Consider the following 24,045-nt stretch of genomic DNA (forward strand, 5'->3'; position numbering starts at 1 on the left):
AGCTCTTTTGGAGGCCAAGTTTTGAGACCAGCCTGAGCAACATAGACTACAAGGCTTCCTGAGTTTCCTCTTATGCTGACAGTAAGTGCTTAAACTGCTACCCAATGGTGTCACATCTCTGTGAATCCTGCTCCGCTTAGACCTCCTCCAAACTGTCAGCTGTAGTTCTCTGAATGTCCCTCTTAGTATCTGTCCCAATCTTGTGGGTGGGGTTAATTGAAACTCCTAGAATCTTCCCTATATCTTAACACAATACAGTTAGACAAATATAACCATGACGGACTATGCCCCGTAAAGTAGAAACCAGAAACTACAATTTTTCTGAAAGCAGACCCACTTACAAATTAATAACAATTTTTCATAATGCTTTAGTGACAGTAGCATTCTTTTTATGACCCAATTGACTGCATCCTTTTCCTAAAACAAACAAACAAAAAAAACACTCCCACTAAATTTTCCATAAAACATTTATATCTGAGATACTACTATGCAATATGTATTTAAGACTGTCGTGGGCTAAAGATAAAAATAACAGATGTCAAGCAGAAGAATTTATACTCTGAAATTCTAACACTGGAGTTAGAAGCCAAAATACAGTTTACTTCAAATAAACTCTTCTCACAGAAAGATATATGGGAAAAGAGGAAGAGGCACTCCTTTCTATAGTTAGAAAAGTAAACATCCCTCTGAAGCCTGGGTGCCTTAAACATGTCATTTTACCCACCATTCTAAGGCTGTGATATTTTTATCTTTAGAGAAAAAAAAAAAAAACTGAGTACAGTTTTGCAAACAGTTAGGAAAAATGGAATACATATGTTTTTTGGATGCAATTTTTTTAGCAATTCAAATGTATTGTGATTTAATTATTTATAATCGAACTACTATTGTAAGAACTACAATACCTCAATATTCAAAAGCATAGTACACACACAAGCTGCCTAATAAGTAATTGAGGTTACATGAGTTCTCTAAAAATAACTGGAGTGATTAGTAAGTCCTTTATGCTATGACCCTGAAATCAAGAATTGCTCATAATACAAAAAAGAAAAAAAACCTCAAATGGTAACAATCCAAGACTGAGGAGAAAATGAATTTGATAAAGCTATTTTTTAATAATCTTTGATCCTAAAATATACCAAATTCCTAACAAAAACAGTTTTTCTAGTTCAAATTAATGGTTAGGGTTGAAAAAACAAACCAAGCTAAAACTCCCTGTTACAAATATCAGCATAATCTACAAACACTGAATAAACACCATCTTTTATTTTTGGAAAAAGGAGTTGTGAGGGAAGTAAGATTTAAACAATGACTTTTAACAGAGATGTCAAATTTGAAAATACCAGTAAGAGGCTAAATAATAAATCACCATTTCTTTTAAAAAATAATTACCTCTTAGATAACCAAAATAATATACCATTTTGAAATATGTCCATTTCAATAGCATTCATATAATATTTATATAGTCTTGAGGAAGTCTTACTTGTAAGTCTATAATTTAATTTAAAAAAACATAGACACCACTAAGTTTGTTCACAACAACTTAATTCCATGCTTAGGGTATACTCGGGGAAGAAGGGATCATTTGGCCAGCAACATGAGCATGTGATTTATACAAACATCTTCCCGAATCTAAAATTAGCAATGTTACTCACTCATGGACAATTTCAGATGAGACTTCTGCTAGTCTGCATTTCTGTGCCCTCTGTATACACGTGTACAATATGATGCGTGTTAATATCTTTACAACTATACCTATCAACCACAGAGCTTTATCTAGTACACAGCGGAGAACCTAAGTCAGTAGTCCAAAGAAACTTACTCTAATTAATACTCAGAAAGATGTGAACTCAAAAAAATTTTTTTAATTCACTGGTATTTATTCCCTACCTCTATCCAAAGCAGACTTCTCTGCACCCTGAACGTCAGGAAATGACAGCCTATTTCCTTTCACTAATTCCCACAGGTAGAAGCGAGGAATTTACTCAATATGATACCACTGCTTTATGTTTCACGTGAATATTATACAATCTAGCTCTAAATCATTCAGACTTTTGGATTAAACATTACCATTGTGAAGAATAAATCCAGACATTTAACTACTTTATAGGAAATACAGATAAAGAGGAACATGTTAAGTGACATGGGGATGTAACAGGCAAATTCTGATGGGGAAACGATAGAACTCCACTTCAACACAATTGTAAGAGCGGAGGTGAAATGTATAGAGTCTAAGATTTAAAAAATCTAAAAATTTAAATTTTTGAAAATTTTAGATTTAAGATTTAAAAACCAATCATAGAGGACAGAGGTAAATTGTGAAAAACTTTATAGGACACCTGGATTAAGTGAACACAAATTGGATGATCTCAAGCAACTCACCATACGTTGATCATAGTTGAAGTTGGATGATGAGACATGGGGGTTGATTATATTATCCCACCTTTCTTATGTTCGAAGTTGGGTGATGGGATATGGGGGTTCATTATATTATCCTATCTTTGTTTCTATTTGAATTTTTCTAGATTTTTGTTTTCAGAGCTGAGGTCTCTCTCTGCTGCCTAGGCTGGAGGGTAGTGGCACAATCATAGCTCACAGCAGCCTCCAATCCTGCCTCAGCCTCCCAGGTAGCTGGAACTACAGGCACAAGCCACCACCCTCAGCTCTAAGTAGATTTTTTTAAGTGTGAAAACACTGAAAAGAAGCAAGAGCAAACTAGTGAGGGAAAAATATTATTTATCTGCCCCCAACAGACCAGGGATATGGGTCATTGCTTTCAGGGACTAACTCACTATACAATTCTCTGGATTCTCTGGAAGGCTGGAGATTAAAAAAAAAAAAAGCCTGAACTCAGATTTTGAAGTTTTCATGCTGTTACTTTCACTAAATTGGCTATCAGAGTGTTTTATTTCAAATTATACATAATACACAAATTGAAGTAATTTATCTTGCCAATTTCTGGCCTTAATTTCAGAGACTTCAAAAATCTAAATATAAAATGTTACATAAAAAAATACAGATTTCTCTAAGAATAGTTAATATTTTTCTATAAATTACATGTCATTAGTATTTAAAATTGAATCAGATTCAATGTTTGTAAGACTGTGTACTTCCAGCTACCTAATATTTGAGGAAACAAGTTCTTTTAAAACCCGTAATTATTGCTTTAAAATAATTAAACAGAAATGACAGTTGTAATAAAGTACATCAGATATTATTCCACTAATGACAGTAAATGAAATAATATGAGATCTTCACAGAAGTACTACGATGAAACATCAACACAAACTTCTAAATAGTTCTGAAACTAGCAGAATATTGAAAGTAACCTTCTTTGATTTATGTACAGCCAAAAGTTTCTTAATACTGCACAGATTTCAGCATTTTCAGGTTTCTATCATATTCTTCCAAATATATAAGTGTCTGTCATCTACTTTACGGTGGTCCTGAATTTTTCTATTCTATTCATGTATTTGACAACAAATAATGCATATAATTTAATAAATTACCAGGAAAACATGACAATATTTATATTTCACACTCCTAATATTTTCTACATCAAAGAAAGTAGAAATATTTTTGAAAGATCTTTTCCCCTTATTGTTATGATAATAGTACTGAATGAACGTGCTTGTCATGGAATTTTAAGCATAAAAAGTGAAATACAAGAGACCTGAGTTACATTACATATGTGTAATATGATTTTTACTTATACTAAACAGAAGGAATAAGGGGGAGCATTTATACATACGGTAACATTCTCGAACAGTCTCTGAGGTCAGCCTTACTATAGTTTCAACTGTGGCTGTAAGTGTATCTTACTCTAAGTACTCACATTTTCCTTATAAATATGGCCAAATCGTTTTGTGGTAAAAACAAGAAAAAGCATATATAACATACATGACATATTACAGCACCAGAATGATTTTACTTTATAAACATTAGTTAGGAAAAATGGAATACATATGTTTTCTGGATGTAATTTTTTTAGCAATTCGAATTTATTTCAAATGTATATATTTTTAAAGCACTAAAACTTTGCAAATTTTGTAATGTAAACAATAATGCAATCAAAGGCCCACTAATCATTTCATTCACTATTTTTGCATAGTTTTCTTAAATTCCCCAGGTGAATTCAATCATATAAAATCCTGTTGGGTAATTTTATGATTCTCTATGGAGTAAGAAACCAGCAGTTATCTACAAATTTCTCTGAATAATTTTATAACTCATTATGTAGTAGGAAATTAGAAATTACCTATACATTGCCAAAGCCAAGATCAAGTTAATACCCATGTGAAAGCAGCCATATTAATAAATGAAGTTAACCTTCATTTTCTGTTAATTTTGAAAAGGTCCACATCTACATATTTACATTAGAAATGTTATATGCAATAAATATAGACATAGTTCTGTTGGAGAATATGAATGAGTGCTAAAACAAAGAAATAGCACATCAAGGTATTCAAGTAGGCTAGAGTATAGTTAAACAAGATGGTACACAAAATACTACATAGCATAGTGCTTGAGAGTAAAAAAAATAGTGATGATGACTATGGTGATGGTAATTTCCATTGCTACAATTGTTAATAAGTTTCAAAGTTGAATATAAATTCAGGAAAACAATGTTGGTTTATTTTGTATTTCTTGACAGTTTGGTAAGTTTATTTTAATACGTAAAAATCTCTAAAGTGAAACTAAAATAATTTTATCACATCTTGACCAAATGTCATGTAAAAACAAATCTTGCTTCTTCTAAGTAGTGTAAGCAGGAAACATAGAGCAGAAATATCTGAGGAGTAAAGAAAACGAATCTGCATTTAAATTCTGAGTAGCTGTGCTCAAGTCTCGGTTTTACCACTTGCAACTATGATCCCGAGCAAGTCTGTTAACAACTCTGAGCTTCCTTTCCACTCCTTCTCCAAAGCAAAGGAGAGTCAATGTTTGCCAAGACCTTTTCAAGAGGCAAGATGATGTTTGGGGCCATGTTATCACTGGCGATGAAACATGGCTATACCAAGATGACACCTATATATGTACAATGGTAACATTAATTCCTACTAATCTACCTTCAAGGAATATTACAAAGCTCAATGGGTAAAATGTTTTTAAATGATTTGAATATTCTGATGAGATCTGCCAGTTAAGTTGGAAAACTTGTCACCGTGAACTCACACTGGCACACTGTACAAAAAGCTTCGTTAAGGTTTCATAACCTTGGGATATCAGTGACTCACAGCTGTGTTCATGTTGACATGTGGTGGTGTCTTGCTGAGTGCTGTTCATTATTGTCATGCATGTTTTTGTGCAGTCCTGGAGAATGTTTGGACTTGAATTAGAGCAATGAACAAACATTAAATTTCTTATTAAACTAGGCAAAAATGGAAGTAAAATTGAGGACATGTTAGTCTAACTTTATCGGGATAATGTCATGAAAAAAATGACAGTGTACAAATGGATTAAATGTTTTTCTGAGGGGAGAGAAAGCATCATTAATGAAGAGAGCTCAGGGAAACCAGTAACAAGCAGAAATTGTCAGGTGACTCTGAGAAGCATAGTAGACCAAGTAAACATTGATAGAGAAACAGTCAGGAAAATCATAACTAAAAATCTTGGCATGAGAAAGGTGTGTGCAAAAATGGTCCCGAAGGAACTCACTGATGAACAAAAGCAAAGGAGAGTCCATGTTTGCCAAGACCTTTTGAAGAGGCAAGATGATGTTTTGGGCCATGTTATCACCAACAATGAAATGTGGGTGTACCAATATGACCCTAAAACAAAGCCTCAAAGTGTACAATGAAGTCAGAAAATTCTCAACAACCTCGAAGTAGACCCAAAAATGGTCTATCAGTCCAAATCGAGTCAAAACTATGCTGTTAACTTTTTTGATATCAGAGGGATTATTCATTATGAATGTGTAGCAACTGGACCAAGAGTTAATAAAGTTTACCATTTGGAAGTGCTGAAAAAGAGAGATGTGTGGAAAAGTTAGACAAAAATGACATGAACTTTTTGCCAACTCATGGCTCTTGCATCATGGCAATGCACCAGCTCACATAGCACTGTCCATGAGGGAGTTTTTAGCCAGTAAACAAATCACTATATTGGAACACCCTCCCTACTCACCTGATCTGGTTCCCAGTGACATTTTTCTTCACTAGCAGGTAAAAGAAATATTGAAGGAAAGACATTTTAGGCCAGGCGCGGTAGCTCACACCTGTAATCCTAGCTCTCTGGGAGGACTGCCTGAGCTCACGATTTTGAGATCAGCCTGAACAAAACCCAAATCTCATCTCTACTAAAAATAGGAAAAAAAAGAAAAGTGAGGCAAGAGGATCACTTGACCTCAAGAGTTTAAGGTTGCTGTAAGCTATGCCACCATGGCACTCTACGCAGGGTGACAGACTCTGTCTCAAAAAGGAAAAAAGAAAGACAGACATTTTGATGACATTCAGGACATCACGAATAGTACACGGACAGCTCTGATAGTACAAAAAGAGTTCCAAAATTGCTTTGAAGGCAGTGCTATCCTTGCATAGCTTCCCAAAGGTACCTCAAAGGTTACCATAGCGATATTCAGCAATGAAGTATATAGTATGTATATACCACCTTTTCTAGGGTGAGTTTGTGAACTTCACATTGTCAGACCTAGTATAATCTTTTAACATAATCATTAAGATTTTCTTAGGTATACCATAATTTTAGAAAAGCTGCTATGAAAAACTCAATTTTTCTTCTCAGAGACTACAGAACACAGAACAGAATGTCTCATTCAAATTGTGTCTTTGAATAGTAATAAAAGCAGCCCCAGTAGAGAGCAGGTAGCAAATCAGTTATACTAACTCAGCCAGGATGACATGAGGATACCTCTCTAGAGCCCAGTTTTCTCATTTGTTAAACATTGGATGACATCAAAATTTCCTCCCAGCTCTAAAATTATTATATCACCTAGTCAAATTCACTTTCCTTGATTTTTGTAAATATAAGAGGCTATAACAAACTAGTCTCTGAGCTAACAGCTGAAGCAGGCATTTTTAAAACCTCTAAAATATCAGGTTGAACTTCTATCCAGTCATGCTAGAAAAGTTTAAATAGTGCCACTATTAATATTTTAAGTTGCTTATATATTTTCTGTGATAGTTTAGCTCTTTTTTATGGAAGTAAGGGTTTCTCTGGTATAGCAAAAGGGTTAGATGTTAGAGTTTAGAATTTAGAGTTATTTTTAAATCTAAATTTCCCTTTACCTTCTCAAGTATTATTTGATGTGCTACTCAAGTGGCAAAATTTAAATCTTGTTGAATGGAATGGACTCTGGATGAAAACAATAAAAACAAAAAATATACTAATTTTTAATAGTGAGAAGTGAATAATTAGATTTAGTTGCTCTAAAATGAACTTCTAAAAACAAGAACTGAATTACCTGTCTTCCCTTAAGTCCTTTCTTTCCACGGATCCCAGGAACACCCTGGAAAATAGAAAAGTCACAAATATTTGTTAAATGAATCAATGAGACAGTATAGAGCCTCTTTACTATCAATTAATGAAGTATGCCAAAGACATAAATAAATTGCTCTATAAACTGTCACGATATTCAAAAAAACTTCAATATATTAATTTCACTGAAGCAGCCTTTTTCTTTAAAACAAAATTCCAATTTTATTCAGGCATCTATCCCATCTGTATTTCCCAACGGGATGCTAATCAGCCTTAGATAAAGCCAATGTTGAAAAGGCAAAGTAGAGAGAAGGATGATGCTATCACTGCGCTCCAAACCATCTTGTACCTTGATCCTACCTAACCTATGGATTTCCGGTCATGCAAGAAGCACTAGGTGTAGTGCTTAAGCAACCAGGCTCTGGAGCAGAATATATTGGTGTCCAAATCCTGGCTCTGTTCTTACCACTTGTATATAGCCTAAGACAAGTTAACTTTCTTTATGTATGCCTCATTTTCTTCTCCAATAATGAGAATGACTATAGCTATGTTATAGGGTTCTGTCAGCATTAGAGGAGTTAATTCATATAAAACACTTGCATATATACACATATACACGTTTGGATATATATATGTGTATATATACAAAACCATTCCATAAATCATTGACTTCTATAATCATCATCATTAAAAATTTCTTTATTTTTGAGCTAGTTCAAATTGGAGCTTTTTGTTACTTGCTGTTTACAACATCCTACTTGATATACAATATTTTGAGACTTGTAAATTAAGAAATCTGTCACAAACACATGGCCTGAGATTGATAGTACATACAGGTAAGTTAGAAAATTGATTGAAATAATCCATTCATTTTCACTCTTTGAGAAGTACTCATGTCTCTGATTCTCAAAAAAGAGTTCATAAGTGAGCAAGAGGATTCATTTCATTAGGACTTTATGTATCTTTGCATAATGCAGTCAACCTTTATAAAAATAAGAATTATTTTCTAAAAGTTCCCTAAATCTCAGCAGGAAATCTAAAAATAATGCAGACAGGATTATGCATTTTGCATATAAGTGTGTGTATATGTACATATTTCACATGTGTGTAGATATATATTTATATACAATACATATATTTTTGTACAATATTGACTTCCGGAAGGACTTTTTCTATTTATTTCCAGGAGTGATTTGCATTACTGTACATTATTTTCTTGTGCTTTTTTGTATTGAAATGTTTCATAACATAATAATACCCTTTTAGCTATATAATTAATAGTTTTAGTGGTTATTTTGGTGTTTGGTAAAAGCCAAGTAACATTAGGATATAGTATCCATTATACTCACAGTGTCACAAATGGTCTTACATGTACGTGTTGAGATAGGTCCTGATATTTTCATACAGACTGGTCAAATTTAGTGAGTGAGATGATAGCACTATGTTATTAGTGTCAACAATGGGCTTAAGATCCTTAAATCCAAATGACAGTATTTTGCAAGGACATATAATTTTGGTTTATCCCTTAAATCATTTACTATAAATAAGTTTAAGTCAACAGGTCAGAAAAGGATTGCTTCATGAGCAGCAGAGTAGTTGACAACATAAATTGGACATGCCCCTTTGGGTCAAAAAAAGCAGTTCAATTCTTTGCATGATTGATGAGATACAGTCTCTTTTATTCTGCTGTACTACATGAAGATTAAGTGGCCTCGTTACAGTATTATGCTGAAGATAGTTTCTGCTATTGAAAGAAATATATTGCTATGTTGACCAAGCAAAAATCTTCATGCTTTCTCAACAAAGAAGACTAGATATTTTGATGGCCATTATAGCACATTTAAACCCTTTAAATATTTCTTCTCTGCAGGGATACTCACAAGTAATTAGGAGAAAATGTAATTTAACTTACTCAAAAAACTATATATTTGAAAATTTCATTTAGTAATTAATAATCTGGTTCACTTTCATTTGTAAAAAATCACTTTTGAGAAATTAAAATTTTGGCCTGAATGGCATAGTTATAATGATAGAGTTGAAGGTTAAATTCTGAATATGATTCTCTAACTTTAAACTATATGACAGTATAATAACATGTTTTGTTCAATTTTACTGTTTTTTCAGTTACTATTGACTGTAATGAAGGAAGGCAACATGAAATCATTGTACTGTGTACAGCACTGAGAACTAGACATGATAGAGACATAATGGCCAAACACCACAAATATCTTGATTAATATTTTTGAGCATAACAATTTTATAAAGGTTTTATCTTTATTCATGACTTCCTACATTTACAAATGGCTATCTCATTACAACATTAAGCACAAAAACATTTTCTAAGCCTAAATTCTTTACACAGATTGTACTGCAAATTCAAGACCTATCAAGAGTTTATAATCAAATTAAAGATCAATGAATTATAAAAGTTTCATAATTACATATTTTAATATTTCAATGTACACCTCTTAAAATGTGAATTTAAAATATCTAATCATACATATTTATATTGCATTACTTACAACAAAATTCAGTATTATTTAAGAAATTCTAACTATATTTCTGGCAGGTGATTTTTCTTAGTCCTGGCTTGTTCACTCAGTAAGATGACTTCCCTGACATCTGAGTTTATGACTCCTGTGATACATTATCATAAACATATTCACTTTAGAAATGATATGTGAAGGAAATAGACTTACCCTTTCTCCTTCAGGTCCCAATTGTCCTGCTTCTCCAGGAGAGCCAATAAAACCCTAAAAGCAAGAAAATAATCTTTATATTATTTCATTTGCATATTCACCCCAGAAGTAATTCTAAATAGAAGTACTCACAATTTTACTTGAAGTAATATGAAATTATTAAAGTATGAATAACATCCCCTCACCTAACCACGTTTCTTCCAGAAGTTACAGATTAATCTTTTCATTTAACAAAACAAAACAAACAAAAAACATAGGTGACAGGGGCTTCAAGATGGCTTACTAGAGATATTTCATGTGCCCTTCTCCCACTAAGAACCAAAAGAGGAGGTAATCGTACTTCAATAGATCAAACAAGAGAAAACAATGAAATTCAACAGAAAAGTGACAGGAAATACCTAAATCAAGAAAGCAGAATGATACAAGGTAGTCCGCTAAGCTGGGACAGCTGGGAGCAGAGAGATCCCCAAATATGGGGAAAAGGTAAGTGACAGACCCTCAATGTTCCACATTTCCACAGTGGACTCCTACATCCTAGCCATAGAAGAGCCCCTTGTCCCCTGCAGGCTATGAAACTAACATTGGTCATTGCAATGGCACCGCCGCAGGGAGGCCGGGTCTCACACACTCACCGAAATCTATGTAAGGACAGCAAGACACCACTTTAGAGCCCTACTCCCACAGATCATGCACAGTCCTGTAGTTCAGTGGGCTGAGGATCAAAAGAAGCAAAGGCTGCTGCCCTTGGGGCTTAGATGTGAGAGACCTTGTAACTAGAGCGGAGGCAGAACGGAGGCATCTGCTACTGCACCAGAGGCTGAGTCATGAGCAATTCATGGGCTGAGATGGAATAAGTGGCACACGTGTCCCTACACAGCAACCTGTGCTCCAGTCACTCAAGGCAGCACCAACCTTTCCAGTTAGTCATTCCCAACTCCCAACTGAGGGCCTGGAGATCACCCCATCCCTGCCTACTATGGCTAGCTGCCTATACACACCTTCAGGGCACCTGAGGACAAGCCCACCTAGAATGGCTTTGCTAACCCTGATGCAGAGCAGTCAGAGGGGCCAGGAGATATCCAGTCCAGTTCACCACTGTTGGCATCTGAGCAGTACTCCTGGGGGCCTGAGTTTGGGCCTATAGACCTGACCACAACCACCACAGCTGGCACCTCTCTGCATGCCAGGCAGCCTGGAGACTGGCCCACCTGGCATGCTGCAACCAATGACAACACCACCATGCACCACTCAGGACCCAGATGGTCATCCTCCACTGTCACTGCCATTGCCCATGCCACAACAGATGCTCAGAGGACTGAGAACATGCTCACCTGCCTGGCCCACTGCTGCTACTACCAGAATCTGAGTAAGCCACCAGGAGGCCTACGAATTGGCCACCCAAACTTGTTAACATTAGTGCCGGTGCAAGCTTCCCAAGAATAGGCATGCTTAGCAAACTCCTGCCACACTGACCCAAAGACTGGCCTACTTGGCATCCAGGTCTCAGAAAAAATTCACCACAGGCTCTACTAAAAACTGTACTCTAAGCCACCAAAGAAACCACAGATAGAACTGATGCTATTTCACACAAAGAAATCATACAGAGACATTACTTACACACACTGAGACTCAAACCAAACCAAATTGCCTGACCCAACGAAAACCATAGATACATCTTTAGAAGAAGTCCTTCCCTATGAAAGCAAATTCAAAAAAATTGGAAGAAGTGTTATATTAGATGTGCCAATAACATAAGGACTTAGGAAACATGAAAAAGTAAAGAAATATACCTTCTAAGTAACACAATAATTCTCCAGCAGCAGATCCAAATCAAAAAGAAACCTAAGAAATTCTTGAAAAATAATTCAAATTTTCAATTCTAAAGAAGCTCAGTGAGATAAAAAGGGAAGTCTAAAAAATAATAAAAAGGCATCAAAAAATCACTCAGGATATGAATAAGAAATTTATCAAAGAGATATTATAAAAAAAGAACCAAATGGAAATTCTAAAACTAAAGAGTTCACTGAACAAAACACAAAATACATGTGAAAGCTTCGACAATAGACAAAATCAAGCAGAAGACAGACTCTCAGAAAGTGAAGATAGTTCTTTCAAAATAATTAAATTAGACAAGACATTCAAAATGACTAAAAAAGAATGAGCAAAGCTTTTGTGACATATGAGACACTGTAAAGTGACAAAATATTTGAATTTGGGGGGGTCCTACAGGGTGAAGAGAGAATGAAAGGTTTAGTGAACCTATTTAACAAAATAAGAGATGAAAATTTTCCATGTCTAGTAAGAGATTTAGACACAGAGACACAGAAGGCTTTGAGATCACCCAGATAATACAGTGTAAAATGGCCTTCTCCACAGCACATGAAACTTAAATTAAATTCAAAGCTTCTAAAAATTGTAAAATGTTAAGTATTTTATATATTTCATTTTACTTTTATGCAGGCATGCTTAACAAAATGATGACAATGCTTACTTACCCGTCCACCTTTCGGACCTGGATTACCCTCTGGTCCAGCTAAACCCTAGTGTGAACAAAAGACATTGTCATCATACTATAGGGCTTTTGAAGAGCTGATAAACACTAGTAATAAAAAAGATATATAAAGACGTATCATTTTTAAGCTATAAAATTCAGGCCACCATATACCTAATGAAAATTACAAATGTTTGAGGAATTTTAGAATTTCAGAACCAGAAGAGGCACTGGATATAATCTATATACAACTGTATTTTACATATCTAAATAAAGTACATTAACATACATTGTCAAATACAAAGATATTTTTTAATTAAATTATATCTCATTGGAAAACTATCTGTGTTGTTTTAAAACATCTCTAATTAACTTATTCTAAAAGAAATCTCTGGCTGGGAGAAGCGGCTTACACCTTTAATCCTAGCACTTCAGGAGGTCAAGGCAGAAGGACTGCTTAAGTCCAAGTATTGGCAATCAGACTGAGCAATATAGTGAGGCCCTGTCTCTACAAAAAATTAAAAAATGAGCTGGGTGTGGTAATGCACACCTGTAGTTCTAGCTACTTGAGGGGCTGAGGCAGGAGGATTGCTTGAGCCCAGGAGATTGAGGTTGCAATGAGCTTTGATCAGGTGCACTGCACTCCAGCCTGGGTGACAGAAGGAGACACTATCTCAAAAAAAGGAAAAAGATAGTTCCCACTTTTTAAAAAAAAGATGAATACATTTTAAACTTCGGATCAATGATCAGATGTTTAAGTATTCATATTTTACATTTTTAAGATAACGTAGCATCACATGGTGGCAGGAATCTAATATATAATATCTCTAGGTATTTTTAAAGGCTTAAAAAATGGAATTTTGTTGGCAATAAATAGTTTTTATGATTTTATTTCCCTCATTCTTTAAAATAAAAATACATTATAAATGTAATTTTATACATTTAATTAATTTTAGAAGTAATCATTCATGAAAACTTAGAAAAGAAAACTTGCTTATTAATCTAGATATACTAGTTAAAAATTAGGGGGAAATAAATATTAAATCATTAGCATACCTTTTTAAAACAGTTCAGATAAAAGTATTTGGTGGTGGTATAGTGTTTATCAAGTTTTTACAATTGTCTCATTAAAAATGATCTTTATTATAGAGTTTTAACTCCTACTTCTTTTTGGTCAGTGGCAGTATTATAAAATCAGCATCAGGGACGTTTTAAGATATTATTAAACTCTTGGGCATTTTAATTGAAAGTTCCACTGCACATCACATCAAACCTGTTTAAAAGCCGCACTGCCATGTTGAACAATGCTTTCTGCAGTAAAATTTATAAAGGATTTTTACAACTTTGATTTTGAAATTATTTCTCTATGACTAATCATTATTTATTAAAAATATACCAACTGTCATTTGAATATTAATTCTCAAAACCAGACCACACAATGCATTAATGAAGAGGTATATAAAAGGAGATGTGTAGATATAGTTACTGCACCTGCCTGCCAGGATAACCAGGTGAGCCAATATTACCAGCAAGTCCTGGAATTCCCTGAAATAAAAAATGAAATGAATAAAGCAGTACAACAAAGTCAAAGAAAGCCCAAGGAAATGAATTAGTTTTGTTTATAACGTACAAGTTGGGAACAATTTTTTCCCCCTAAAAACACTGGGTCCTGCACATGCTTTATCTGACTGAAATCACCTATTTGAAGAAAAATAAACCAGAATTGCTGAATAAAAATAAAACATTTTGAATTAGAGCTCTAAATGAGACATTGATCATAGGATGATAAATCTGGGATGGGAAAATCCGGTGCTATATAACCAAAGAAGATATTTAGAATCTAGAGGCAGAGCTGATACACTATTCAACTAGTAGCTTTCTTGGATCAAATCCCTTCTTGTCTCAATTATCCTGCAACACCCACCTCAGATGACCAAGAGAGACAGGAAACTTCAAAACCATTCTCTTCTCCTTCCTAAAATAAGTTTAATCTTACAAGCAACCCTGATTAAGTTAAATGGATATTAAGAGGTAAATACCCTTATCAAATTATGGTTCTATGAGAACCGTATTCATGTATTAAATATTATATTAGTAGTATTACATACACATAATATTTTATTCATATAACATATACTGAACAACTTATCATGTGTCAGGCACTATTTTAAGTATTTTATATGTATTATCTTATTTAATACGCTCAAAACCCCCATAAGGTAGATATCATTAGCCCTATGCTATAGAGGAGAAAAAATGAGATTAAAGTAAATTGAAGGGCACTTAGCTAGTAAGTAGAATGCCAGGATCTAATTCCAGAGACCACCATTCAAGTCTACTTCCCCACTTTGGGTTTGATGTAAAAATAACATTCAATAGCACTCTAAGGAAAATCTAATTATGAAAGTTAGTATATTAACAACTGCCTTCCTTTATACCCATCCAATTCCAAGACACACAGGCCTACACCCAGACATTCACAACATTTTATAGATGGGTATTCCAACTGAAAAATGTGAAACAAATTTAAAAGGCTGTTTTTACTCTGCAGGCCACTATCTGGCTAATGCCAAACACCGTCCCTTTCCTACTCCTTTTCCAGTCAAAACAGGTTGACTGACTTAAAAAAAAAAAAAAAAGCCAGTCTCCTATAGGATATAAGCAAAATCTGATTCTGAATGGATTTTCCTAGAGGGTGTTCAAGGCAACATACAGAGATCTAATTAATACATTCCAGCTGCACAGAGAAAGACACAAAAGAATTCCACTCACGGCTATACTAGAATAGCAGTAAACAAAGTAAACAAGACTTTAGCATAGCCTTGATATGAAATAAACATATTCTGAGCCAACCACACCCTAGAAGCACTGCGTCAACCACAGAAACTCAAAATAAACACCATGACTCAAATCATTCTGCACTTAAAAGATTAAAAAACAGTTGACTCATTCAAATCTGTAGATAGGATGGAAGAATAGAGATATGATCTCATCACTAGCACCTTGAGAAGTTGGCAACAGGAAGTTAGGAAAACCTGCCCTAATCTCAGTTTTCACTCTAAGGCATTAAAACACATGCTCTGAGTTGGTGGACTTCATTCAGAATCCCAGCCCTGCTACTATGGATCCTCTTATATCTAAGTTTTTTATTAGTAAAATAGAATAATAACACCCAGGTCACTGGATTATTGTGTGGACAAAATAATATGTGTAGAAACATTGAAAAGTGGAGATCATTGCAATATCTCCAAGTGCTGCTGGGCGTTGCCTTCACAGGAACACATGGAACATCTTGAATAGATAATTTTGGTGCTGGAAGTTGTTAACAGGATAACAGTAGCCCAGTTTGACAAAAATAAGGGCTTGGTAAATGACAGCTCTTATTAATAGAGCTCACACAGATAAGTACCTTTCCAAATGTTTGCTGACCATGTTAAAGATATTCACCAACTCTCAAGAAGTGAACATCTTCTAACAAATGGTCATGCTCTGTCTACGGTATTTTCAAGTTAAAATGAAAACCTATTTTAGTTCCTCAAAGTTAACCTCTTTTTTTTCTGGAAACAAATAGAATAGACAGAAAATGTATTCCCAAATACATTTTTCAGCCATTAAAACTAAATTTAGACTCTTTTAAAAAGTATACTACCCTCCGAATAATAACGTACATACCCCCAGAACTAGGTCACAGAGCAGTTGAGAGAGAACTGGTCAGCACCTCCAGGTGGCCCGTTTTTCACTTACTTTTGAAGTATCAGTTTGCCTTCATTGGAATCCACACATTTCTGCCAAAGTAGTATTCTAGGGATTTTTTTTCCCCCTCTCCAGGGACTAATCCCTACCACACCGCTTATTTTTTTTCCCCCTCCTAAATGCTCAAATGCTTTTCAGCACTTGTTTGAGCTTCAGGAAACTAAGATTACACCTGCTACAAATTCATCTATCACTTTGTTTGACATAATTAAGAACCTTGAAAAGGATACCTCAGAGACTGAACAGAATGTACTGTCTCACTTAACCTGAATTGAAGAGAAAATTGGTTTTTTTTCTCATTTATGTCTTTCTCTCCGTTATCATCTGTCAGATTTCTTCCTGAACCTCCCTTTAGGGCTTCCTGAGATTCTTTGCTGATTCTTTAATAACGGTATCCATCACCTTAGTCAGTTTCTAATCTATCTTTTTCATGGGTTTATGCATACTGGCCCGAAAGCAAGAGCTATGACTATTTTCTTCTTGACATAATGATGTGTTATTTTCTGGTGGGAAAGAAACAATAGCATGATCAAAACCTAAATAGCTCCAAATCAGACTTTTAGACCGTGCATATGTGTAATATGGATAACATATGCCTCGTTCTGATTTGGACTGTTGTGAACACTTATTTGCATTTCCTTTGCAAGGGTCTGGGAACTACCAGCTGTGGATTAGGCTTTAATGAAAAAGTAAGTGCCTGATATTGCAAAAAATCAAATGTGTATATGGGTGTGTAAGGATATGTATATTTTCTGGGAAAGGGTTCCCAGCATTTATGAGATTCTTAAGAGGCCTGTAAACCATAGAAGTTTTTATTATTATTACTATTAAATCATAGCTATGTATATTAATGGAATTATGGGGTACAATGTGCTGGTTTTATATACAATTTGAAATACTTTCATCAAACTGGTTAACAAAGCCTTCACCGCATTTTCTTAGTTATACTGTTAAGACATTTATATTCTACATTTAGTAGATTTAACATGTACCCTTGTAAGATGCACAGTAGGTGTGGTCCCACCAATTACCCTCCCTCCACCCATCCTCCCCTTCGCCTCCCCTCCCCCTCCTCTTTCCCCTTTATCTTGGGCTCTAACTCCCTGCTCCAAAAATCCATTTACTATATTGTCCTCAGATAGAGGACATATCAGATATTAAACTGACAAGAACAGATACTTTGATCTTAGCCAAAAGGCCAAGAAGTGATAAAAACCACAAAAGTTTAAGAAGTACTATTCTTAAACATGCTAGGCAAATAGGAAAAGTGAATAATAGTGAAATATTATCTGTTATAGATTTTGATTCTAAAAGACCACAGATATTCCTGTACTTCCTAGAATAGATATCACTGAGAAGAAAAATAGAAAAAGTGAAGGGAAAGAATCCCTCAGTGTAGTCGCCCAACCCTGTGTCTTTTGCACTGAAGAAAACATAAGTCTTAGAACTTACTTGCTCACCCTGGAGTCCTGGGGGCCCTGGATATCCTTTGAGACCCTGCCAACAAAAAAGTGAAGACATGTATGAAAAGTAAACTCATCAATCTACAAAGTTATGATTTAATAAAAAAATAATTAATTTTTAAAAATCTGGATATAATGGATAAAAAAATAAAAGTAAATTCATGATAAGCCAAACAACTAACCACAGGTTTTAAGTTGCTCCAACTTTTGATTTCCTCATCAATACAAATGTAATTGTTACTAATGTATTTCTTATTAAATTTAAACTTCTAAAGTTAACAAGAATTTAATTTATATTAAATAATAAATTAATTCTTATTAATATCTGTCAATTAAGTATAATTTGAATGATTTATTATCAACTAAAATGGTAGCATAGTGTTGAATAAAGAATGAAGGACATCTTTATATACCAAAAAGCTTATATCTAGCAATGGATCTGTTAAGTTTGCTGCAGCTTTTTAAAAGCTGGTTTTAGTTTGTAATTATTAAAAACCTGGTCCACCTCCAGGCAGTTTCTCTGATCCAAATCATTATTAACACCCCATGAAGGAGCCAACTCAAATGAAAGAGGCTACCCACAGGTTCACCAAAAGGGTTAATACGAAGTCGTCTGGGGAGTTAGGAACAAAAATATTTTCCAAATAATAGCACCAAAATCCAGTCTTAATCTCTTTTTCACACCAAGGGTATAAAACAGACTCTTCCTCTAAGAAAGATCTTCAAGGAGCAACATCAAGGAAGCTGAAAGAAAGGACTGGGAGAACTACAGAAGCTTTTGGACTTTATTTGTATAGTTATAATTAAAAGTGATGTGCCTTACTGTTTACCTGGAAGATTTTGGTGCATATGAAATAAAAGTTCCTTTTCTTTAGAACTTTAAAAAGTTTAGGATTTTAAACAAAGTGAAACTCCAGGTCCTGCAATAATAAATCATAGTGTACAAATACCAAAAATTTTCAATTCATATACTGTAAACTGAAGACAAGTTTTTAGGGTTTCAGAATGTAGTCTACTGGAGTCAAAGAATCATACGGAATTAATCTCTGAGGGTTTATCAGAGTGATGAGTGTGAATTAGAGAATTAGAGAAGGAAATTATATTTTGATTAGACAATGGGGAAATGACAGACAAAAAAGAAGGGAATGATTTAAGCAGCTTTTGAGATACTAAACTTAAAACAGTAAATGGTTTAAGGGTAGAGGTCTCTTGGGAATCAAGGAGAAGACAGAGAAAAGGAACCATAAAGTTTGGAGACAATGATTTTTGTCTTATCTATATAGCATATAACTAACAAAAATATAATAAAACAATAGACTAGAGGGAAGAGGAAAAAGCTTGTATCCTGGCAGGATCCTTCGCAGTTAGGCCATTAGAAAGAAATCAGAGAGTTGAGCCACCAGGCCTGTTATCCTAGCACTTTGGGAGGCTGAGGCAGGTGGATTGCTTGAGCTCAGGAGTTCAAGACCATCCTGAGCAACAGCAAGACCCTGTGTCTACTAAAAACAAATAGAAAAACTAGCCAGGCATTGTGGCAGGCACCTATAGTACCAGCTACTGGGGGGAGGCTAAGGCAAGAGAATCTCTTAAGCCTAAGAATTTGAGGTTGCTGTGAGCTATGACACTACAACCCTCTACCCAAGGGGACAGAGTGTGACTCTGTCTCACACAAAAATAACAAAATTTTAAAAATTAAAAAATCCACAAACCAATGTTGCTAAAATACTCAGAGATGCTAAGAGCTTCTTTGAATCTCGCTTTCTCCCAGAGACCAAATCATATCATCACAGCTACTTTTAGATTCTACGGGATCCCTGTTTTCTTCATTGCTGCAGAGAGGATTGTAATGACTCATTGCCTTCCTTGAGATATAGCCTAAGTCTCCATTCTTGGCATTCAAAATATCCTAGGTAAAACAATGCTTTGCTTTCATTTTTACTGCTAACAATGAAGAACAGACCAAGTACACTGAGTTCTACTTCAAGTTTTGCCACTAACTACCCAGATCATGAATCTTAATGTCTTTATTTGTAAAATAATAGCATTAAACTAAGTTATTGCAAAATTTCTTTTTTGTTGTTTGATTAGCGGAATCTGTAAGGAAGGCACTAGTTTGTTTTCTTTAAATTTAGCTGCCATTGAATTTAAAAAAGGCAGAAGAGTCAGTTCAGGCTTGGAGACATAGAAAGGATTCAAGAAAATCAGTGTACTTCTCAGAGAAAACCAAGATTCAGTCTCCCATGACATTTCCTCGTATGATCTAACACAAAGATGGGGGCTTTGGGGTGAGCAGAATGGAAGAGAGTGGGTCAAGTAGAAGTCTATTATGATAGTCTTGGAGAAAGATAATCACAAATTACATGAGGGTGATAGAGTTAGAAATGGTATGATAAATGTCTTGAAGAGCTTAAGCTTAATGTAAGCTCCCTATTTTAATTAATGTGGTATCTGAGCGCCCAGAACAGAGGCTGGTTCATAGTAAGTGTTCATTAATTAGTTGATGAGGAAACATGGATGAATGAATGAATTGATGGAAAGTCTTGGATGTACTTGGGAATTACCTATGTAAAAAATGATTCTAAAAGTATTTAATATGGTATCTCAATTTTCATCAGGTTAAAATTGAAGGTAATAATTAAAGACTACTTTTTTGTTATTTTAAATGCAATATTGGTAATATACAGAAGTTATCAACACTATTATATAAAGAATTCCATTTATTTCCTAAATTTGAGACTATATGCCTCATTTATCTTAAACACTAGTCAGTATATTTTAAAAAGCAAAAGGTACAAATTCCTGGGAAATCTCCTACATTCACCTTTTGGTATCACTCCAATCTAAGGACCTGGCATATTATTTCAAAAATATAGTTTATTTTGTAGTCTTTTGAAAATATTATTCAAGTAATTATTTTATACTCCAATAGGAAGAATAACAAAAAAAGTTCAGTAACTAACAATATATGATAATTCTCTGATGAACATTCTGGGCAAAACTGATCTGAACAGTTTTACAGTTTGACTGTGAACTTAAGGAATACCAATAGAAAAATTTATAAATTATATTTCAAAACAGATAACCCCTTACTATCAATTATAGAACTGTCCCAATTTCTGTTGTGATATAAAATTGACTTACCAATAATTCTAATGATAAATGTAGATTAGAATACATTTGTATAGAGACTTTGATTTTAATACTTATTTCAACAAGAAATTGAACCTTAATAAATGTGTTATCAAAACATGGCCACACAGAAGAAAAGGATAAAAATGAATAAAAATTAAAAATATTAGCATAGTAGGGCTGAGTACATTGGGTACTTTTTCTTCCATTCTTGAGATACTTTATTAAGAAGAATATGTTCCAGCTCCATCCACGTAAACATGAAAGAGGTAAAGTCTCCATCTTTCTTTAAGGCTGCATAATATTCCATGGTGTACATATACCACAATTTATTAATCCATTCGTGGATCAATGGGCCCTTGGGCTTTTTCCATGATTTAGCAATTATGAATAGGGCTACAATAAACATTCTGGTACAAATATCTTTGTTATGATGTGATTTTTGGTCTTCTGGGTTAGGGCTTCCACATGAAAGCTATAACCCAGTTACAACCTAAGAATAGAGGGAAGGGGAAAGGGAGGGGAGGGAGGGGGGAGGTGGGTAGAGGGAGGGGGATTGGTGTGATTACACCTGCGGTGCATCTTACAAGGGTATATGTGAAACTTAGTAATTGTGGAATATAAATGTCTTAGCACAATAACTAAGAAAATGCCAGCAAGGCTATGTTAACCAGTGTGATGAAAATGCATCAAACGGTCTATGAAGCTAGTGTATGATGCCCCATGATCATATCAATGTACACAGCTATGATTTAATAAAAGTAAATAAATAATAAATATCACCTAAGTCAAAAAATAAAAAAATAAATTTTTTAAGTAAATTTTTATTTACTTAAATTTTAAGTAAATGCAAAAAAAAATATTAGCAGATGCAAAAGACACAAATTTCAAACAATCTCATATAAAATTTGGCTATGTGAATATTTGAACATAAAGAAAATAGTAGCATCCTTTATAACAGACCCCCATCACTTTGCACAATACAAAGGACCCTACAAAGGACCATGCAAACTGAAACCATGCAAAGCAAACTTAATAATTAATGGGAACATTTATAATTGTTCCATTACTTTAAATATTTTTGTTAAAATGTTAAATAACTCCCCTACTTTCAGTTATAATAGCGTTAGGAAATGGAAAAAAAATAAACTAATATTAATTTAGTACAATGCAATTTAAAAAATTAGAAATATTTAGAATTAAAGTGTTATTTTTTTAATTTATCAGAAGTAGTCTGAAAGTGCTTGCCTTCTTCTTGTTTTCTGAATTACCAAACTAAGCAAGCATGTTTTCTATGCCCTGCAAATTATCATACTCCTTTCTAAGTTTGGATCATCTCTCAACATTTTATCCTTTTCCTTTTCAATGTCATAAAATATTTCCAAGAGTTCTTCGAATATTAAGTTTTTTGCCAGATGTTCCTCTGGAACATCTTTGTCCTGTGCATCAAATAACGTTCCTCATGTGATTGACACGTTCCTATGTCAAGAAGTTCATGTTCACTAAGTTCCCATGGCTGCATATGTAGAGTCTCCTGAATGTCATATGTTGTTTTTATAACTCCACTTATCTTTGATTCTAACTTCAATTCCTGTATTATCACTATTCTTTTATTTTGATGCAGTTTCATCTTTGTACTCATTTTTGTTAGATAATTACTTCTTTTGATTACTTCTCTGTAAAATGTCACAAAAGTTTATCACTGAGAGACAAGGAAGCACACAACTGAATACTTCTGAGGTCTGCGCATGAATCAGATTATAGACGTACAATGAGAAATCACCAACAGACATCACCAAAATGATGCACCTGTTCATGATGCTCATCTGTTACTTATGCAGTGACTTGTGAACTGAAGAGCCAGTAGCAAACTCTGTACATTATAAACTAATCACAGTTAATATATTATGGTAAAGTAAATTTGAACCATGTTGTTAGGGAGAGTGGTACTCTATGTATATAGTATCCATGCAAAGTAAGCATTGAGATTCTCAAGGCCTTTGTAATTTCCATGTTTTCAACCTTTTCTATGAATGGTTTTCTTTTTTGAAGAGTTTCCTCCCCCACCCAATAATGGAAAGCACTTACATTCTTAGAAAGAGTTTTTTACATATGAGGAATCGTTCTCTATGACACAAGACAGTTCCTGGTTAATCACCCTCCTCCTCTTTCAAGAGCCTCCTTTCACAAACTTTTAGGTTTCAAAAAGGTAGAATTATTCCTTTCTAGAACTTGCCAAAATTCCAGTGAAATTGTGAAGACTAGAGGGTTTACCTTCGCCATTATCCTTCATAAAACCCTGCAGTAACTCTCTACTGCATGATAAATGCTTTACCATGGCATATAAACCCCTTTCTAATGTGCACCTGACTATTCCTCAAGCTTTATTTCCGAGGCCTCCTGCCTCACATTTCAAGATTCAGGAACAAGAAATTGCTTCTTGCCTCCAAGCCTTTGTTTATGGAACAAGTCATGTAGGTACCGACTTGTTCACTAAGTAAAATATCATCAGGGGAACTTCTGCTCATCCTCAGGACTGAACTTAAATGCTCCTTCTCTCCCTGCTCCCTGCACCCACCCGCTCCTCAACCCAGGAAGTTTATGCAACCCTCAACGGTGTCCTATCCTGTCCAGATCTTCATCATGACACTTTCCAAAGCATAATATGCATTTGTGATTTACTTTTGTTACAGGTTCAGTATCCCTTATCTGAAATGCTTAGGACAAGAAAAGTTTCAGATTTCTTTTTCTTATTTTAAAATGTTTGCATTTTGTCAGTTGAGCATCCCAAATCTGAAAATTCAAAAGGTGGAACATTCCAAGAGCATGTTGTTTTAGCAGTGGTGTGCTGGCACTCAGAACGTTTTGTATTTTTGAATATTTTAGGTATAGAATTTGGGATACTTAACCTGTACCTGTTTCCTTTTTAAGACAGGAAGGTACTTGAAGGTAGAGACTTTATCTTCTATACATAATATTGGTTTGCAGAATGAACCGTAGGACAAAGTATGTGATTAAAACAACTGTAACATCTAGGTTCATTTTGTTTTGTTTTCTTTTGCTTTTCTGAGACAGCGTG

At 34.5% G+C, this 24,045-nt stretch overlaps 1 protein-coding gene and 1 pseudogene across 10 annotated transcripts in view; both read right to left on the reverse strand.

Annotated features, from left to right (window-relative positions):
* Positions 1–24,045, reverse strand: part of COL24A1 (collagen type XXIV alpha 1 chain) — a 305,122-nt gene that overhangs the window by 231,259 nt on the left and 49,818 nt on the right. For all 10 annotated transcript variants that reach the window (XM_053592398.1, XM_053592400.1, XM_053592399.1 and 7 more), the window contains 5 exons: positions 17,827–17,871; positions 14,113–14,166; positions 12,626–12,670; positions 10,131–10,184; positions 7,418–7,462 (listed from right to left, as the gene is read on the reverse strand). In XM_053592398.1, the coding sequence (XP_053448373.1) occupies positions 7,418–7,462; positions 10,131–10,184; positions 12,626–12,670; positions 14,113–14,166; positions 17,827–17,871 (243 nt within the window). The remainder of the gene's footprint in view (positions 1–7,417; positions 7,463–10,130; positions 10,185–12,625; positions 12,671–14,112; positions 14,167–17,826; positions 17,872–24,045) is intronic.
* On the reverse strand, positions 17,463–17,584 carry LOC128587116 (uncharacterized; annotated as a pseudogene).

The sequence above is a fragment of the Nycticebus coucang genome, chromosome 5, assembly GCF_027406575.1.
Source record: "Nycticebus coucang isolate mNycCou1 chromosome 5, mNycCou1.pri, whole genome shotgun sequence".
Taxonomy (NCBI): Eukaryota; Metazoa; Chordata; class Mammalia; order Primates; family Lorisidae; genus Nycticebus; species Nycticebus coucang.